This window comes from Hetaerina americana, unplaced genomic scaffold (assembly GCF_022747635.1).
Source record: "Hetaerina americana unplaced genomic scaffold, ioHetAmer1.1.p SCAF_78, whole genome shotgun sequence".
NCBI classification, from domain to species: Eukaryota; Metazoa; Arthropoda; class Insecta; order Odonata; family Calopterygidae; genus Hetaerina; species Hetaerina americana.
The window spans coordinates 156,520-175,214 of NW_027287405.1; the positions used below are offsets into that span (position 1 = coordinate 156,520).

Sequence of the window (18,695 nt, forward strand, 5' to 3'; positions counted from 1 at the left end):
CGAATGGCCATAACATTCCTGTCTACATATTTTCTCCTTTTCTATCTATTCTAAAACTTCATTTGCAGAACAAGAATCGTGAACCTTTCACTTTTTTCCGAGAAAGATTTTATTCGAACTGCTTATATTCCTTGGAAAAATCCCACGTACCTGTAAATAGGTAGACAAACGCTATAAAGAAAATTAAAGCAGGAAGTTCATTCCTTCAGAGACACAAAAGGTAACGGTATACCCATCAATTAGATTTTAGTGTTCCGCTCCGCCTACAATATTTTCAATATGTTTATAACATAGACCACGGAGTCTTTGATTTATATTTACTTCTGATATAACTGAGATGCAATGCCGTGAACTAAGTCATAGGAATTCATGTAAAATAACCATGTCATTAGAAATGAAGGATTTTTTTCTTGCAGACGGTAAAAAGTGGACAAACGGTTAATGATAATAAACAATTTTATTAACAATGTCTCCAAGTCGCAAAGCTGACCCACATCTTAACCTTAATAATAAAATAAGAAGACGCTATATTTCGTAGAATATGGGCGTTTTTAGAATTATTATTAGGAATTTAAACTTAAATCAATTTATTTGCTACCGCTAACCACTTATCTAGCTCATGAAATCGCACTCTACCCGTGGAGCTGCTGAACTAACATATCCTGGAGTAGAACTCAGCAAGGGCATGAAACTATTCGTTACTCGAAGCTTAGATGCTTCCAAAAATAAATGCTAGAGTTTCCCAAAATACTGTGATGTAAAGATGGAGTACATTCAAATTCTAACTTAGGCATTTCACTTAGAGCTTAACTATGCTGTGCAACTTCCCACGTTGGCCAGGTCCAGTTCCTCCGCATAAACCTATCTTCAATCGGATGAATCATGGGTGTACACCAGGAATGCTCTAATTTATTGATTACTCACATATTTTACGACAAAATGTATATTTCATGTGTACTAGTCCATTATCTTATCATGATCACATATTTATTCTTATTCAGGACTCACCTCTGAGTAAATGCATATCTTTACCACTAGTTTGAAAATGTATAACAATTACGTTGAGCGTTCTCCTCCGAAATTCAGCCCAAATATCCTTATTCTTACCTTTAATAAGTTGTATGTGTGCCCAAGGATAGCCTGAGTCATTCGCTCTCTTTGTGTGGAATCTCCGCTTATCCGTGGTCAGTGGGAGATGAAAATTCCAAATATGAGGCCATAGAATCAGCTGATCCCTTGCGTGACAGCCAAATTAATAGCGCGAAGGCACGGTTTCTGCTCACACACTGAAAGCGGACATGTTTGCTTGTGTTAGTGCGCTGAAAGAAAATAGCCGATAGCAGCCAATTAAACATCAATACAAAAATTACCTCAAGAATAATTTGAGGTTCAAATTGAGCGACAAGTTTAATAGTCACTTACATGGATACCAAATCTAAGAAGAGATAAAACATCTCAAGCTAGTTATGAAATATGCTGACGTTTTACCTATTGCTAGCTCTAGAATTGCAAAACGCTAAAACTATATTAGCTGATTGATATGACACAAAATTTCCCAAATTACTAATTTATTAAATCTGTGAACTCCCTCAAATGTAACAATATTAACAAATCTTTAGTTTTTAATCAATACTCAAACAAATTACTTCTAAATATGTTTATTCCATTAACTTTCTGCATAGTTTGTGTCAAATTATGATGGTTCACAACCCTCAAAAGGAACGAAATAAAGATAGCGAGTGTTTTTCTTGAATTTTCTTTGGAGGAAGGATGCGTAGTGGCACCGAGCCGAAGTGTGATACGACCAATGTCTCCAGAAAATCCTAATTAAGTTTATGCTTAGGCAACATTGACCAATTCATCTTTAACCTCAAGCAACATGAACTGATTTCTTCTGTTAACGTAATTACGACTTGTTCTCCCTGAAGACTGCTTATTCGTGTACTCATTTTCCTTGAAACTCTCAGGAGATTATATTGTGAAACGCCCTTCAAAGGCAAATACCAATGCTACGTGATTATCACAGATTTTAGGATCGCTTACTTAGGATCACTTAGGAAGCAAGAGATTTTTTAGCATGACTTCAATACTATTTTTTGCAGAAAAATATCGGAGTACTGGTTTTTCAAGAATAAAATAAAACCGGTCATTTAGTCGATTGATGAGCTTGAGATTTCTTAATTTAATGGAATAGAAATGGACATATTCTACTCATTCTTACATTGCCACATATTGAATTTCTTCGCTTCTTCCTAACTATATTCAGAAGAGGATTTCTCACTGATGCTTACTCATTTACGATCCGTGGCTTCTCGATTATCTTGCCTCAAATGTGGCGACGATACACCAATTGGGTCTCATTAGCTGGGGCTACGTAATTGAAACACGCGATTAGTCCGATATCCACCTAGTTAAAGTGCTGCCTGAGTACGTGAAGGGTTGTACTTGAATAAATCAATATGAGAGAAAAATAGCGTCTTAAAAAAATTCAAATACTTCTATTAACTGAATATTCATTTCACATGGAATTTTTAATACGAATACCAAACGAAATGTGAGGGGAAATCAGCAACCGGAACAAAAAGCTAATACTACGGCCGGTAAATAATTGAATATTAATATTCCAGAAGAAATCACATAAAAAATTTCAGGAAAATTTTGACGTTGACTAGTAACATTTAGTATTAATACTTTGTATTTAGTCCGCCGGGAATTCATCAAGAAAAAATACCATCATAATTCAACTGTTAAATTTATTTGAACCGAAACGGCTATTACTGTCTCAAATGGCATAAAATAAATATCTTTCCCACCGTGATGTTTTTGACTTTCAGATACGGATCTAATGACGAAAAAATGTGTTTTGAGTCCCCCATCATTAACAAAAATCCCCGACTAAATGACTTTTGTGTCTAATGCTTAATGTACCAATAAAGTTTCCAGAGTTGCTGATACTAGAGCTGTGAACTTGTATTAATGTAATATATAACATTAATTATTTTTAATTTATTAATCCATTTAGTGTTTCCTCCAACACGCTATTATTTGTTCCTAACAAAAATATGCATCAAAATATCGAAGAATAATAGCATTTTAATAATCCAAATAGTTTATCATTTGAAATGAGCGATAGGTCTTTCGAGATCTTACGCTTTCTGCGCAGATACCATGCGAAACGAGAAGGTCATATCATCCGCTAATTCACCCGACTGCATCATAGTAGCTATTTATTACTTTCGATGCGCAGCTATGCGAGGGTTTTCCCGAAATATAAGTAGATAGTAAATTTTCTCTTCAAATAGGTAACTATCATGGTTGAGATATCTCGCAAATATACATACGGTGAACTGCTTTTCAAGGTTTACGTGATTTTCAAAACTCATTCGCAATGGATCGTTAAATATGTCTAAACCTTGATCAGTTGAAATAAAGCATTTAAACGTGAAACGGTATTGCCTACGGAGTTGTATAAATCGCGGCGCACATTCGATCATTCTCAAGTGTTTATAATAGAGGCAAAATATTTACTCATGCAATAAATAAAATTAAAAATATATAGGGCGGCAATATTAAAACGCTATTTTCGCTTCAGATCAGTATGCTATTGATCTTCAACTAATAAAATCAAACAATTTGTGGTTACAAATTGTTATCTTAAGATCAGTACCAGGACTGAGTTTGTAAACAAACTGATATCAGGAAATTTTTTTCGATCCAGCGAAACTAAAAACGACACTAAAATTGATTTTACGGCTTAAAACGTTTTTGTGATGAATTTATTTGAATATAACTATATTGGTGTTGGCATAAGTGATACGGAAATTTACCATACATATTAAATTATGAATATTTAGGCAGATTCGAGAAACAAATAAGTTTTTCTCTTTTTACGACTTTGTCTTCAAGGGCGACCCACACAAATAGTCCTATGGATGCTCGTCGATTCTACGTATTCCTGTCTATGATGGCAAAGCATGGTGACTTAAATAATTAATATTTATTTATATATTTTATTTAAATAAATTACCAGCAATATGAAAACTAATATAAATTTCAATAACGACCCACCATTGCTTTATAACCTGCTCTAATTTCATATCAATTAGGTTCTCTCCATGAATGACCGGCTATAAACCAAATAAATTATATAAAAGAGCAGGCTAATTAATGCTTTAGGTATTGATTATTGAAAGTTATTCCACATTCATAATAAGATAGTTCAGTGGGTATAGCGGCATTTAAATAACGGAAATAGAAAAAACATATTACTTCCTGGTAATGTATTTCATATAAAAATAGGTGATATTAATAGGCCTCAAAGAATCGAAAGTTTCTATCAATATATCACAGAAAAATATGGAGGGAAAAAATATGTAACTATCATCACCATACTTAATATTTAAAGACTAAAACTCATGTATTGATACATTAATCCATGACATCGTACAATGAACAGTGAATGAGGAAAATATTAAGTATTTGAAATTCCCAATTCTCTTCTGACACTTCAATATGCTAGTCGCCATGGCGACAGTCGCAACGACAATTTTTCACCTATCGAACGGTGCGATTGGCCCTCGCAAGCGATCACCATTCCACCTCCCCTCCCCCGAACAACTATGCTAATACCACTCTCACGCATTCCGACATCGGGCGTCTTTCCATCCTCGCCGTGGATTCTCCAACCGCTGATCCCCTGACACCCGCCTGCGACTCCCCTCTCCGCGGCACCCACCGCTTGCTCTCCCCATTACCTCTCACTGTTTACACCCGCGACGTCGGGATATAGCAACCGTGCCCTGACGAGGACGGGCAGGGGGGCAGAACTGCGGTCTCCGACTTCCATTGGCGAGGCATAAATCACGTGATCCCATCATCGCCTCTCACAAGCGTTGGATATTGACGCTAATTGTCGCACCACTCGAAATATATATATCCGAGGTTGAAATCATCGCCCGGCACTCCCCCTCCTGAACTCATCGAACGTGAATGCGAAACGGGTGTGTTTCCCCTGGGAAGAGAAGCCGCCTTGGAAGGAGACGGACTGGAGCCACGTCGGGAACTACGCACTCGTCTGCTTGATCTTGAATTTCTGCGGTTCGCGCCATATCATCCCCTGACAAAAATTCGTGCGGTACGGAGATTAATTGGACTGCTCAATCGTTTTCTATTGCGTCAAAATTACGCTGGGAACACCTGCAGATCCAGAAGGAAGTGTTGGCAAAGAGTTTTTCTACAAATACAACGCTTGTTATATATTCCTGAATGTTGAAAGACTATGCTGTCACCGGTGAATAGGGGCGGAACGTCTGCAGCTCGGCCTTTTCGTCGTCCACCTACAGTCTCAGCGACAGAGAATCAGGAGAGCAAGAAAATTTGTTAAGCATTTCTCGTATATGCTAAGAATAGTAGGAGAAAGACATATGGGAAGTGGTTCATGAAATAAAAATATATACATAGGTAAGCTTGGTTATTCAAGTGAGTGAGTGACTGTGCCCATCCGTAAAACTCTGGATCTGCGTCCAAGAAAGTGGAAGAAATACCTTTTTAACTGAGTACGCATGTGATTGGCTGAGAAAAAATATCTATTCAACAACTGGTGTTTGTGTTCTTCCATCTAGATGAGTGGTTCTGTTTAAAAACTAGAAACTCTTATAGTGTTTGTATTATCAGAAGACCTGAGAGGAACACCGTGAAAAAGGAAAAATTCATGGAAAACAGGAGAAACATTTAAGCGACAGAGAAAGTAAGTGAACTGTTAACCGTTGTAAGCAAATTTTATTAAGTACTGCGAAAAAATAAACGCCAAATTGATAAATCTTTCGGATAATTGTAAAATTATAACGTAATCTTAATGAATCTTTTTAGAAAATGTTGTGGGCTGCCGTCTATTCAGCCAAATACTTCCATTGTTTTATCAATCTAGGTAGTTTGGAGAGTGTATGTATAACCATATAAGTTTTATTTTACTTAAAATGGAATTCAAGGTGTGGCAAAAATAAGCATAATCTATTATGTTCAACAGCTGATTCAGAAAACTATTTAAAAGCTATGAGTTACATAATTTCTATCGAATAGATGAGTTTTAGTAGAATTGGCAGTAGTATTTAGAAAGCAGCAAGCGAAATAAAGTTTTATTAGATTTCGAAAAAAACACATTATCCAAAAATGCTTGGAATAAAAAATTTCATGCAAAGCTAAAACGTTGCAGATAAGGCTAAATGAATAATTTTTAAAAACATTTCATCTGTGGCGTGTAATGATTAGCGTCATGCTCGATACACTATGCAAGAAATCAAAAACTGAAATAGGCAAATTCACAATGCCACCACATGAGGATCTCAACTCGATGTTCAAACCCGGATGATTTTTGCATTCTACACCACGGATTCCACATCAGAATTAATTTTTCATTCAATTCAATTGTCATGCGCGCGGTAAGGTACAAAAAAAATATATTCTGGCGGCTATGTACATTCTCAGATAAAGTGTTGCTTTTCTTTATGGCCCAAGCCTTCAACTCGCCGCGTGAATTCCAAGAGAAATTTATTTTTTCCGATTGTCGGGACCCCGCTAAGAAACCAGATATCAGGACCCGTGACTTCTGCGGCTTTTAGAGCACCCACCTGCCCGCATGGTGGTTACTGATTTCACTCTCGAGGTCCTTCTCACGAGTGAGGACGGCTTCGGCCTACCCATTTTTACCGACCCAACCTACCCTCCTCCACCTCCTTCTCCGTTTCACACCCATGCTTTTTTTTATCCCTTTTCCTTCCCCTTTCTTCTGGATTTTTTCCTTCTCCGTCAGTCCCTCTCCTTTTCGCCCTCTCCCGCCGACCAAACCCATACCGCATTTTCTCCCTTCACCTCCTGTTTTCTTCATGTGAAAGGGCGATTTCGAAAGGAATAAAAGTATGGGAATGCTATGAAGTGAGATTTTGAAAAATGAGTCAGTTCCCCGACTACTTGTTTGGGTTGTACAGATTTTGTTGGTAATAGTGCTCTCCCGCGTGATAGACGAAGAGAGATGACTCTCGGGAGAAATTCGAATACGGGAAGAAAAATGAAAGCAGTGCCATTGTGTTATCATTGGAATATTAAAGATGGTGATAAAACGAGGATTTTGAGTAAAAGAAGTAGATATATTAGCCATGTTGGACGAAAAGAAAGGGGACTGGAGCTATGTTTAGTTTAATGATGGTTTATCGTAATGCAGCATTTAGAGTACTTATTTAGTTCCGCGTTAGGTGAAGCATAGAACTATAGGGATCTTAGATAGTGAAACGAGCAAGTACTGTCTTGACCGGTATACTATACTTAATTTTAATTAAAATATGGATAGATGATCGCTGTTTAGCTATTAGAGTTAAGTTTAATTTTGAATTTTAAACCATTGAAAAAAAATCAAGTGGTTAACTTTCTCGTCAAATTAATTTGACCATTTTACAAATCAACATATGCACTCACTACCTGAAATATGATTTGGGTTTATAATATCCACACCGACTTAAACTTCATAAGCCAGTCATCAGGGTGGAATCATCTTACATGATCTTAGACAAATTTAATTTTTATTACTAATATACGAGGTAATTTACTTGAAATTGAGAAAAACTATCTTCGAAACGAATATTATGGGCGCCAACTAAAAATATGCACATTTCTCCACAAATTCTATCAAACTAAATTCTCGAATATTCTAAATTACTTATACGTTTAATGCTCTTCCAAAACCGATGAGTAAGTACATTAATCCTTGCCATCTTTCTTACATTTTCTTCCGCTTAAAAGTCGCAGTCGTTCGCTCATATCAACCTCCGACACCCATCTCATTCCACTTTCTCGGCAGCCCCCTTCATTACATTGACCTAAGACGCTTAGAGTCATTACCCTTTGTTTCCTTTACGCTCTAGAAATGTTTTCAATTTCCACACGCCACCTTTGGGGCTACATTTTTTTTAAGGGACTAAGTGTTCGCATGTTTGAGCAGGGTACATTTAACATTCAAATTAGCTAGAATGGGACCCACTACTACGAGCATCAATTATGCCTTAAGTGCTAAATATAACGCTCGTCGTAAATATTTTCTTGGATGCGGTCAACTTTTGCGGGAGGTCATTTACAGATCATCCTAGATTGCTGCGGACACACATCTCTATCTCGCAGGAGATGTTCTCGGAAGTCATCGTACACATTCCAATTTTACAAACTTTTGACTTAAAAAAACCATTAATAAGTTCCAAGTATATGCTCGATTCCTGGATGCGAATATGTTTTTTTTTCAGGTAATGCAGGTTTTGATGTTGGCATACATTTACTTATAATGAACTTAAAATATTAATGGCGGCATTCGGTATTAATATGTATCGGTACTGATTGATGGTTTTGCTGCCTATGCACGGGAAACAAATGTTCTTGTTGTACTATACTAAGTACATATATACTGCACTTCGAGTTTAAAATCAGTGTAAACAGGTGAACTTAGATAATATCAGTAATCAGTGCCTAGGATGAGGGTTTATTAACTCGTGTGGATTTTTTTATTTCTATGGATAATCTCACTATATGAATTATTTTTTACGTTTCATTTTAAAATATCAACAGAAAACCTAATGACACGCTCGCCGTGTAGTAGGTACTCGTAGTAAGGTGTGCCTATGTGTTTCAGAACATTATTATTTCAGTTTATCATTTCTACTTCGTCCCAATATGCTTGCGGAATGCCCTTAATATCTTCTAGAACATCTTTACCCGTAAAAGAGTTTAAGTGAAAGAAGATTGACTGGCACAGTTTTTGAGAAAATTTCGCCGCGTCGAGAAGCACCAAAAGAAAATGATAAAAATGATAAGAGCATTGGTTCAACTTCAGACGTTCTCCAGGTCAAGATCCTCCTCAGAAGACATTGATAAAGGCTATTGTGGACCCTGATGAAGTAGAATAATTCCGGGGTCGACAGTATGTCATATAACTTCAGAAAAACTCTCGATGACGCGGTAAACTTCGAAAAAGATAAATAAAGGAGAGGAAAGAATATCTGTCTAGAAGAGGAGGCCATATTAATGATTAAATTGTGACCAAATTTTTATACCCGATTTTTACGGTGTGCTTATTTTTACCATATGTCATTGAAGTTTTTGTTACTGGGGTCAAATAGTGATGGTTGTCCTTTGTTCCCTTATGTGAGGGAAGCAGGATGGCTTTCAAAAACTTCAGGTGTTCGCTTTGTAAAACGCGCCATCATTAACTTTGCAAAACACGTAAGTCACCTTAGTTCCAATACCGTTGATTGTATTAACATGACGTTTTTTCTTAATCTTGAAATTCATGTTCATCGCAGACTACTAAAGCATCAAAGATTGACGTTAAAATTTCATTAAAAATTAAATATATATGCCAGCACTTTATAATGACACTAATTACTATTTTGGGTAACATATATAGTGTTAAGAATAAATTTTAAAGGTCAATAAGTGTAAAATTCATTTTTTAAGCATAATAATTGTTATCCATTCATTGGCAGCTGAGTTCTCGAATTATGAACCCAGCATGTGGATCATGAACAGTTTTCAAAAGGATCTTACCGCTCTAATTTCATTTTTCACAGATTTACTTATGTTCTTCATTAAAATAATGGGATTTTAATTTAATAACTAAATGATAAAGTCGCATGCAGAAAATAGAATAAAACCGAGACAAATTGGCTATGCATTCCCAGGAAAAGAGTGAAAAATCTCACCTAATAACATCGCATGACAATGCTTAGGGAATGGAAGTCTTAGCGATCAAGAATTATTGCAGTCCTCTAACACTACATGAAATGATTAGGAAGCTAATGATAAACCTAATTGAAATTCGGTGAATTCTGAGAAAAACTATTAGAACTAAGACTTTACGAATCTAAATGAATCTGAATATCCATACCATACTTCCTTTGTCTCCCAAATCATGCAGGACACTAAACCTCCATTGGTTGTATTTACAGGACATATTTAAGGAAGATGTTGACACATCTATTGATACATACCTTATGATTATCCACAAGGTATACAATCTAACTAACAAGTCTAAAGTTGAGTTGCGAATATATAAGAAGAAATATTTTTAAAATTTTACACAGCTGACGGATAATCTGGATTTATGTTCGTATGAATATTGACCTGTTGTTGGTGTCCTTATTAAATAAAAATACATATTTTCGGTGAAAGCGTTACTTAGGCTGAGGAACAGTACACTCAAAGTGAAAATCCAACACATGAAGATGTGAAAAAAACAGCCGAGAGAAAGACCAGCTTGCCCTCCGGCGGCTATATAACGTCGTCACAGCGCCCCTCCCGAATGTTGGTGACCATGAAAGAAAAAGGACGAGAAAAGAGAGGACGGTGCTTTCTCAACCCGGGTGAATAAGTGGAGGACTGGAAAATCTAGCTGGAGGTGAAGTTGGGAGGGGGTGAATCCCTTACGGGGGAGAGTTGTCGAAGTGGGGGAGGGTGGAGCAGAAAGAGCAACGGCGTGTACATTGGGCGCGGCCATGACAACTGATACGCGAGGGCGACAAGAATTAAATAGCTGGAGGAGAAGAAGAAGGGGAGAAGGGAGGGGTGTCCTCTTTGAGGTCACCTTGCTCCCATCCATCCGCGCATGGGTGATTTCTGTGATTCGTATTTCATGTGACTGTCAGCATGTAACAGTTCGTCCCAGGGAAAGTCGGAGCCGGAATGGCATTGTGGCAGGTATGCGTGAGGAGGGGATACACAAAGTAAAATGAGAAGGGGCAACGCTATGAAGGCATTGTCGTCTTTGCTGTCTTTCATTTGAGTACCCGTACGATTAAGATAATTATAATGCAGAGTATTTAGTAAATATTAACCACTGAAGGAGATATTAGGATCCTTCCCTCAGACAACAACTTCTTCTGGGTTGAGGTCGCGTGCCTAAGTTGGAATGATGGGTTAAATAGAACCAATGGAAAGGGACAAGGTTAAAAGAAACTTGGTGCAGGGTACCTCGTACCCTTAGAAAATTATTCCGTAAGTTACTCTAGTTCCTTTCCAACGAGCTAAGTGCTAGACAGTTATTGTTCTCTGGACAGGACACTATTGAGACACCGTAAAAGCAATGAATAATGTCTGTCAATTCGTGAAACACAATATTCGTGTAGGCGCGTTTAGGCAGGCAACAATTAATACCTTTCTTTGGCCCCTGAGAGTACTTAAATACGTTCACAGATAGCAAATAAGTTAATCACTACGGATATTATACCAAATATTGAAAGATGAAGGGATTTTTTTATCCTCTCCTTCCTTAATAGAAATCTGAATAAATTATTTTTAATTTGAATTCTTCGCTTCGACCGCCGCTAGTATTTAAATTGAACACCAAAAATTAACTGAGCTGGCCCAGAGCACTTGCGTAACATATATACAAATTGAAAGAGACTTTTCAGAGCTATTTTAATAAATAAAATGCAACTTTTCTAGAAGCAAATTTTGGTAATTATATTTTGTCTAGGAAGCTAGAAGATGTCCATTAGAAAGTTATTTTTTCTATGTATATTGTATTCTCTCGTAGTGATGTAGACAAAACGTTAACGTAATTCGATTTTAAAGAAATATTGATGAATATACCAGCGGCAGTTTTTTTCCCGTCCATACCGCAAAAGGCACGACTCTTGATCTTTCTCTCTTGCCCTACACTGAGGAAAATTCAATAATAAAAATAGAAAAATAATGAAAAACAAATAGACTATTAAATCATATGAACTGTATGTATTTTTTCTTGAAAAATTGTTGAAAAAATATGAAGGCTTCCATTCAACTCGTCCTTAAGGAATCGGCAAAGAACGGCAAACTTGATAAGCACTAATGCATACACTCCTGTTACTGACGCAACGCAGCATGCAAGTAGTGGAAGGGATGGGAAAACGGAAATGGAAGTATTGCCCTCAAATGTTCGACACGATTTCTCGCGTGAAGTGGCGTAAGAGAGAAAGAGGGGGTGGTGACTGGGCACGTGCTGTGGCCCACAGAGAAAGGCTGGTGTAATCGGTCTGCTAAGCATTAAGCGGGCTTCTCCGTTGCATCTGTCAACGCCGACGTCTAAAGTTTGGAGGACGCCGCGGATCAGGCACACTTCCGGTCTTGAAAAGAAAACCTTCAAGTGCACGGTGTCCGAGATCGCTTCAGCGGGACGTTATGGAAGAGTTACCTCGTTGAGGGTTCCAGGAACGTGCCACACGCCCCGCCATGCTGCAGTTTTACTGCGACGCTATTGCGTCGGCAAGACCTACGTAAATTGAATTTCCTCTTAATTTCTATCCTCCTGAATAAAAATCAAATGTTCATTTTTTTTAAAGAGAGCAGTTGATGATTCCCAGTTTCAAGATTTTTATTATTATTTCCAACACGTATCTGCGGCTCTTCCCTCTTAAGCTTAGCACGATAACCCGTATTATTGACATCAACTTAGCTAAATCTAAACAAATTTCAGCTTAATACTATGTTTTTCTCCCCGCGACCTTCTCTTCCCCATATAGTTATTGAAGTACTTTAAAACTTTCTTCCAACAACTCTAGGCATCCGTCTTTGAGCTCTAATTGCGATTGCCTTGCGGTTTTTTTTGGAAGCCGTAATTAAGAATTTCCTTTATTTGATTGCCTTAACTAGTCGTTTCTTCCTTCTTATGCCCACTTAACAGTCGAAACTACAACTAACTTTTTTATTTACTTACATTGTTATTGGGGAGAAATGTTTCATATTTTTCCGTGTGTTAATAGCATAGTACGAGTAAAAATCTTATTCGACTGTATCGAAAGTATTACAAATATACCTAATTAATGCTAATTTAATGACATAATATTTACCAATGGTGATCAAAAAGTATTTTTCAATGAACTAGAGATTATATTTCCTTAATTTTCTAAATATAATTTTGGTTAATGTTTATTCCTTTTTGTGTTTTTCAGGACTACTTGATAAAAGAGTGGACTACTGCTTCTGGGAGGGTGGAGAGGAAAAGGATTCTATCTGTTCTTAAGATGAAGAAAGGATTTACAGAACAGCACGGCAGCCTTCACACTCACACATTAAGAGTTGAATTATCACAAATGAATGCGGTATCTGCAGACGGCACTAATATGACAGACAGTAAAAAATAAGCTGGAGTACAATTCTGAAAATAGTTTGGTCAAATTTTGGAATAGTGATACTTGCTAAAGATTCTGAATTAATCGAAAGTCTACCTTCAAAATGAAGGAGGCTTCTAGCAAGGACTCCAACACGGGCACAATCAGTCGCAATGCTGGAGGGCAAACGCCAGGGGCTGCCGAACCGCGATCGGCCTGTATCGAGGCCATTTTGTTGGGAAGGAGCCCAGTGTCCGGTGTGGTCGACGCCTCCGGGCTCGCTGGTCTCGTGAGGACGCTGCTCATGCTAAGGCCTGTGCCCACGTCTAACAGTTCCAATACTCAGCAGAGGGGACCCAACCAGTCCACTTCCCACTCTTCGTACCTCTTACGAATCGGGTCACGAGGGCTCCATGTTCACTCCAGTAAGCAGCGTGATGAGGGGTTTGAATCAGACACGGATTCGACCCGCTCAGGAGGCGAAGAGCGTTTGACACCCAGTGGCCCGGCCAGCCCGGCCGCAGATGAAGCTTCAAGCAGCGCAAACAGCAGCGCGTCCTCGGATACGGAAGACCCCGAATCACCGACAGTCGGAGGAACGTTTCCGTTCCGACAGAGGCGGAGGAGGAGGAAAGGTGATGCTGCCGACGCGTCAACGGTTGAAGACGAGGCGGAGGAGAGGTTGAAGAAAGGATTAGGGTTCGAGGATGACCTCAGAGAGCTCTATGCAGTGTCAGACGTTGCCTTCTGCCACGCTGACCCTGCGTTCCCCAGAGTGGCCGTGTGGGTGGTGAAGCGTGGCCAGCCGCAAGTGACAACCCAGACCAATGGACGCAAGGTTCCTACTGGTTCTTCAGGTGGATTAGAGGCGGTAGTGTTCGAATGCAAGAATGAGGAAAGTGCGAGAAAGTTAGTAGATTCTTACAACGAGCTAAGTCTTAGGGTCAAATTAGAACAGTTTAAAAACCTAAGGAGGAAGGATACCGCTAGCTCTACACAATCGCAGGTGACTTCAACACTGGGAAGACGGCTTAATGTAGGAAACTCATCTATAGAGAGTGCTGGAAGGTATAATCTCGTTCAACGTGTAGACGGTGATGGAGTTACTCACATAGAGGTTGCAGGGTTAACTAGGAAAGGGAATTCCTCAACACCACCTTCGGAATCTGAGCCATCTAGCATCATAAGCATCAGTACCCCAGATGCTGGTGACATACTTCATTCTCAGTCCACGACAGTTCCTAACAAGTCGCGTCTATTACGCGAAATAGAGGGAGTTATCATTCGATCTGAAGTTGATCAAAATGGCGCTGTTGCTAAGAAGGAAGTAACCTCCAGGCAACGTCAACCAGCCATTTTAGTCGCTGCACCGATTGACACCAGTATGGCTGGCCCTGCCAGTAAAGATGCCGAGTTGAGAAAAGTGTGGCGTAGTGATACCCTTACCACGTCAAAAGACAACTTTTCCGACGACACACCACCTCAGAGACCGGAAAGACGCCGTTATCTTAGGAAGGGAAACAAGGAAGGAAGTTTGCAAGACGAGGGCAACCGGTGTCAGCAATATTTATCCCAACACGGAAACGACAAATGCGGAACCCTAAATAGTCATGGATACAAGAATGGAACAGCAGAAACAGCAGGAAGAGTAGTCAGAGGACAGTACATAAGGGTATCTGTCGATAGGCCTGCTGTGAACATCCCCCTTACTCAGTCACCTCCGAATCCTCCACCACCTTCTCAGTACTCTTGGGTTCTTGTCAACATTGGAGACTACAATAATAATACAGGTTCTACATCCATTGGAAGCTCTTCTGTTGGATCTGGACCCAGTAAAAGTTCTACAGCTTCATCCGTATTTTCCGCAGCAACTTGGTCCGGGAATAAGAACAGACTAAGAAGTGCAAGTAGGGATCGCACAGGTCCCCTTTCTTCATCTACAACATTTGCTCAGCAGCAACAGTGGGATGAGGCAGTCAGGAGAAGGAGGAGTCGAAGCAAGAGTCCCCCGAGAACACGACCGATGGCTCATCGTTACATTGACGTGGCATCTACTTCTCTGAGGCTCGGTGGATTATCGCGGAGATGGGGAGACGAATACGGTGGTAGTTGGGGAAGCAGTGGTACGCTTTCTTTCGTCAGTGACGGCGAGAAACAAAGGTTGACGACCTTCAACAACACCTCTTCCACTAACACATCATCATGCCTTAAGTCAGTTATTAAGAAGAACAAGAGGTTTGGAGAGTGCTCGGAGCCGAAGAAAGTCACCTTTAGTGCCTTTGCCACTGTTCAAGTGGTTGACTGAAACATTCCCCATATGTAAGGCATTTTAATATTGGTTTATTGAACTTAATTGTTTTCTTTGACTAAAATGAAGAGCGGTGTGTTTCAAATGTAATCAAAAATGAATTGAACAATACTGGTCGTCCAATTACTGTGTGATTATCAAAACTGAGTGCTACCTTACTCTTGTCGGTGATATGGTTGATGGCAGTTGGGAACTCTTATAGGAAGAGTGAATTTTTGTGATTACGATGTCACGTGGTTGATTTCCAACAACCATAAAATCATTCCCAGATATTATTTGCTCAAATTGCTCATAGTTGAGAGCACAAGTTATCTGTTTGCTATTGAAAACTGGCAAATTTCGGCAGCTCACTGAATAGTGTCAAAGTGTGGCGTTTAAAAATTATTGATTTCTCCCCATTTGTTGATGCATCTCCGCCTTTTAATAAGACTGCTTAATCATCAATCAAATATTATATAATAATCAGATCACAAATCAAGTATTATATGATAATAATAAATGTGGAGTTATCAGTCATTGTCTCTTTTTACAAGAACAGAGTTTTGCCTCATATTGCCATAAATATATGAATTGTCATTGAGCATTCTGAACTGGTGCCATAGCAATTTTTGTGATGATTGCCTTGAAGAAAGAGGTGTTCAAAGATGGACTTTATGATGCAAGAAAGTTGATGATTTTGTTGAGAGCACCATAAAATTATTTAATAACAACACACTAAATTCTTAAGAACTTTTGAATTAGAATGAAGATAAAGTTAGAGTAATAAGGGGTGAAAAATCTAATCACGTCGTATTTACAGAATACAATTCAATGGATGGGCAAATAATAAATTTTAAAGTATTTAATAGGGTAATCTCTACTCACGTAACGTGTATCTTCTCCGCTGCGTTTATCCAAATTAGAAAGTATGAATCTGCACCAATTTATCCATTTTTTTCGCCATATTTTATCCTCAAAGTTACTAATATAGACAGAAGGTACATCATTCCCATGACACTTAAATTTTCATAATAGAGAATAATCTTCTTCAACGAATTTGAAATTAAATTTTGTCAGGAGCACAGCAATCGCTCGCCTGTAAATGGTGTTAGAGAATATAAAATACGAGGCAACATGAAAGCGTCAAAATTATGTATAAAATGAGGAAAATTTGTATAATTATCAGAGCGATATAAATATTTGAATCGCCTACAACATTTAATTACTTTTAAGATATGGAAGCATTTATGAAATATAAGTAGAAACACAATTGCAAAACCTATCTTTTACGAAACAGTACTTATTATTTCTCTCATATTTTTACCACGTACAATAATTTGTTCAAGAAAGCAGTTTTATGTGCCTGGAATGATTCTGCATAAAATTACCAGCTTCATTGTGAACTGATGATTGCACCTGCGATTCCTGACGATCCCACTGAGTGCTAAATGACTGCGAAGTTATAAAATGAAAAGAGAAATTTTTAATTGGAGAAGTGATGCAATGCATCTTAATTAATTTATGAAAAGAATCCTATCTGGTTCCAAAATTTCCTAAAATATGAGGATCCACAGACATGGTGTGTGCATTAAAAGATCATACTGAGTTCCCCTACTTGTTTCCCCAGAGGGTTAGTAGCCGGCGGAAGAAAACATGGATAGCAGTTGCTCGTAGGTCGCATCTCAATGTATAAGAAATATTCAAGAAAATACTGAATGGCATTATAGAGCTACGGCGCCTAGGGTCAACCCTCAGGCTGCCTGTTAGACACGAAACTACGATCATTACTGGGAAAAAGGAATTTCAGCGTTAATATTAAAGGGATAGGAAGGAAACTTTTGAATTTGACAAGAGAATACAAAATCCACATCAGTAGGTTGAGTGGAATCACAGAATAATTTCTCATCCAGGCGCAATCAAAATCATTGATGTTATAATTATAATTATGTATAACACATTTCATAACATATCTTGGAACGTATTACTCTAGCCTATTTCCATTCAGGAATGCTGACTTGGATATACATGCGTCATTAATTAATACATTGATGCATCAGTCCAAAGAGATTTACACTGTTCATTAGGATTTTCCATTTATGTCCTGATAATATTAGCACCTCTAATACTTAGGCGCTCTCATTTTGGCGACTCCGGTGAATACTTAATAACCATTAATTTTGCGTTCATGTATTACATGTGAAATTATTTGTAAATATTTTATTCCCAGTTGTGTGACTCAATTGGTAATAAACAATATAAATATGTACTACTAATTTTTATTCAAAACCACTCCTTTAAATTCATCGAAATTTAGGACGAAACTGACGAATTCTAATAAGAATAATGGATATATCTCAGTTTAAAATTAATAGTCGACTTAAGTAATGGGGGATTAAAATGTAAGGGTACAAAGAAAAAACTGTAATATTTAATATATACGCTGTTTCTTCATGTATGAATAATTTATCAATTATATTATGAACAAGACATTTTGAAGATAAATTCAGTAAACGCATGATATAATAATGCATAAAATAACGAGATCAACTAATGGGCTTCCTGGTTGAAAAAATTCTAGTTTGTATCTAATCGCTCAATTACCTCAACTTTCGTAAGCCCTACAATAGAAACATCCATTTTCCTGAATTTCTTTTTCAGGTATGAAGCTAAAAATTAAAGTGCTAAACTCATCATAATTAGCTTAATGAGCAACCATTGGCCGTCAATTTTGTGAATGAGGTCTCGTGAGAGAGATCTCGTGAGGCTGGTGAGGTAGACGGTTATGTTGCAGTGGATATAATGACTCTCCTCACCTCCTACATTTGTGTACTGGCAATCTAAATATTTCAGATAAGTAAGTAATTGAATACCTAGAGATAGTCGGAAATGCAGGACAGGGACAACGCCAAATACACCGCAAATGCTAAAAACCAACAGTCATAAACTCTTAGTTTCCTTTCCCTTAGTAAATAAGGATCTTGTTTCGGTATTTGGTAAACTGATAATACCTAATTATGAACATAAACATATAATTATTTCCTTTTTTTTCAATAGACACTTTATCTTATCTTTAATCGGTATCCATTCCAATAACTTGTGTCAAGAAATCAATAACTTTATCAGAATTAACCTCAGGCTACCTATAAAAATGTGGAATTCAAGGCAACAGAAGGAATGTGAGGTGCGCTCATTTCATTTCTCTAATGCTGTTTATTTCATTTCTCTTTTGAGAGTTGTGTGAACGTCATGCCCAGTTTTTTCAAGATTTTGATTTTTCTTCAACGCTT

At 38.0% G+C, this 18,695-nt stretch overlaps 1 protein-coding gene across 2 annotated transcripts in view; it reads left to right on the forward strand.

The window, feature by feature from the left end:
* LOC139697489 (uncharacterized) overlaps positions 1–17,625 on the forward strand; it is a 90,581-nt gene extending 72,956 nt beyond the window's left edge. Inside the window, exons 1-2 of one of the 2 annotated variants that reach the window (XM_071596214.1) lie at positions 5,632–5,746; positions 12,963–17,625. In XM_071596214.1, the coding sequence (XP_071452315.1) occupies positions 13,246–15,426 (2,181 nt within the window). In that variant the 5' untranslated portion in view covers positions 5,632–5,746; positions 12,963–13,245 and the 3' untranslated portion in view covers positions 15,427–17,625. Of the gene's footprint in view, positions 1–5,631; positions 5,747–12,962 lie in introns of those variants that run through there. The other variant, XM_071596213.1, reaches the window with a different exon arrangement.
* Positions 17,626–18,695: the final 1,070 nt, after the last annotated feature.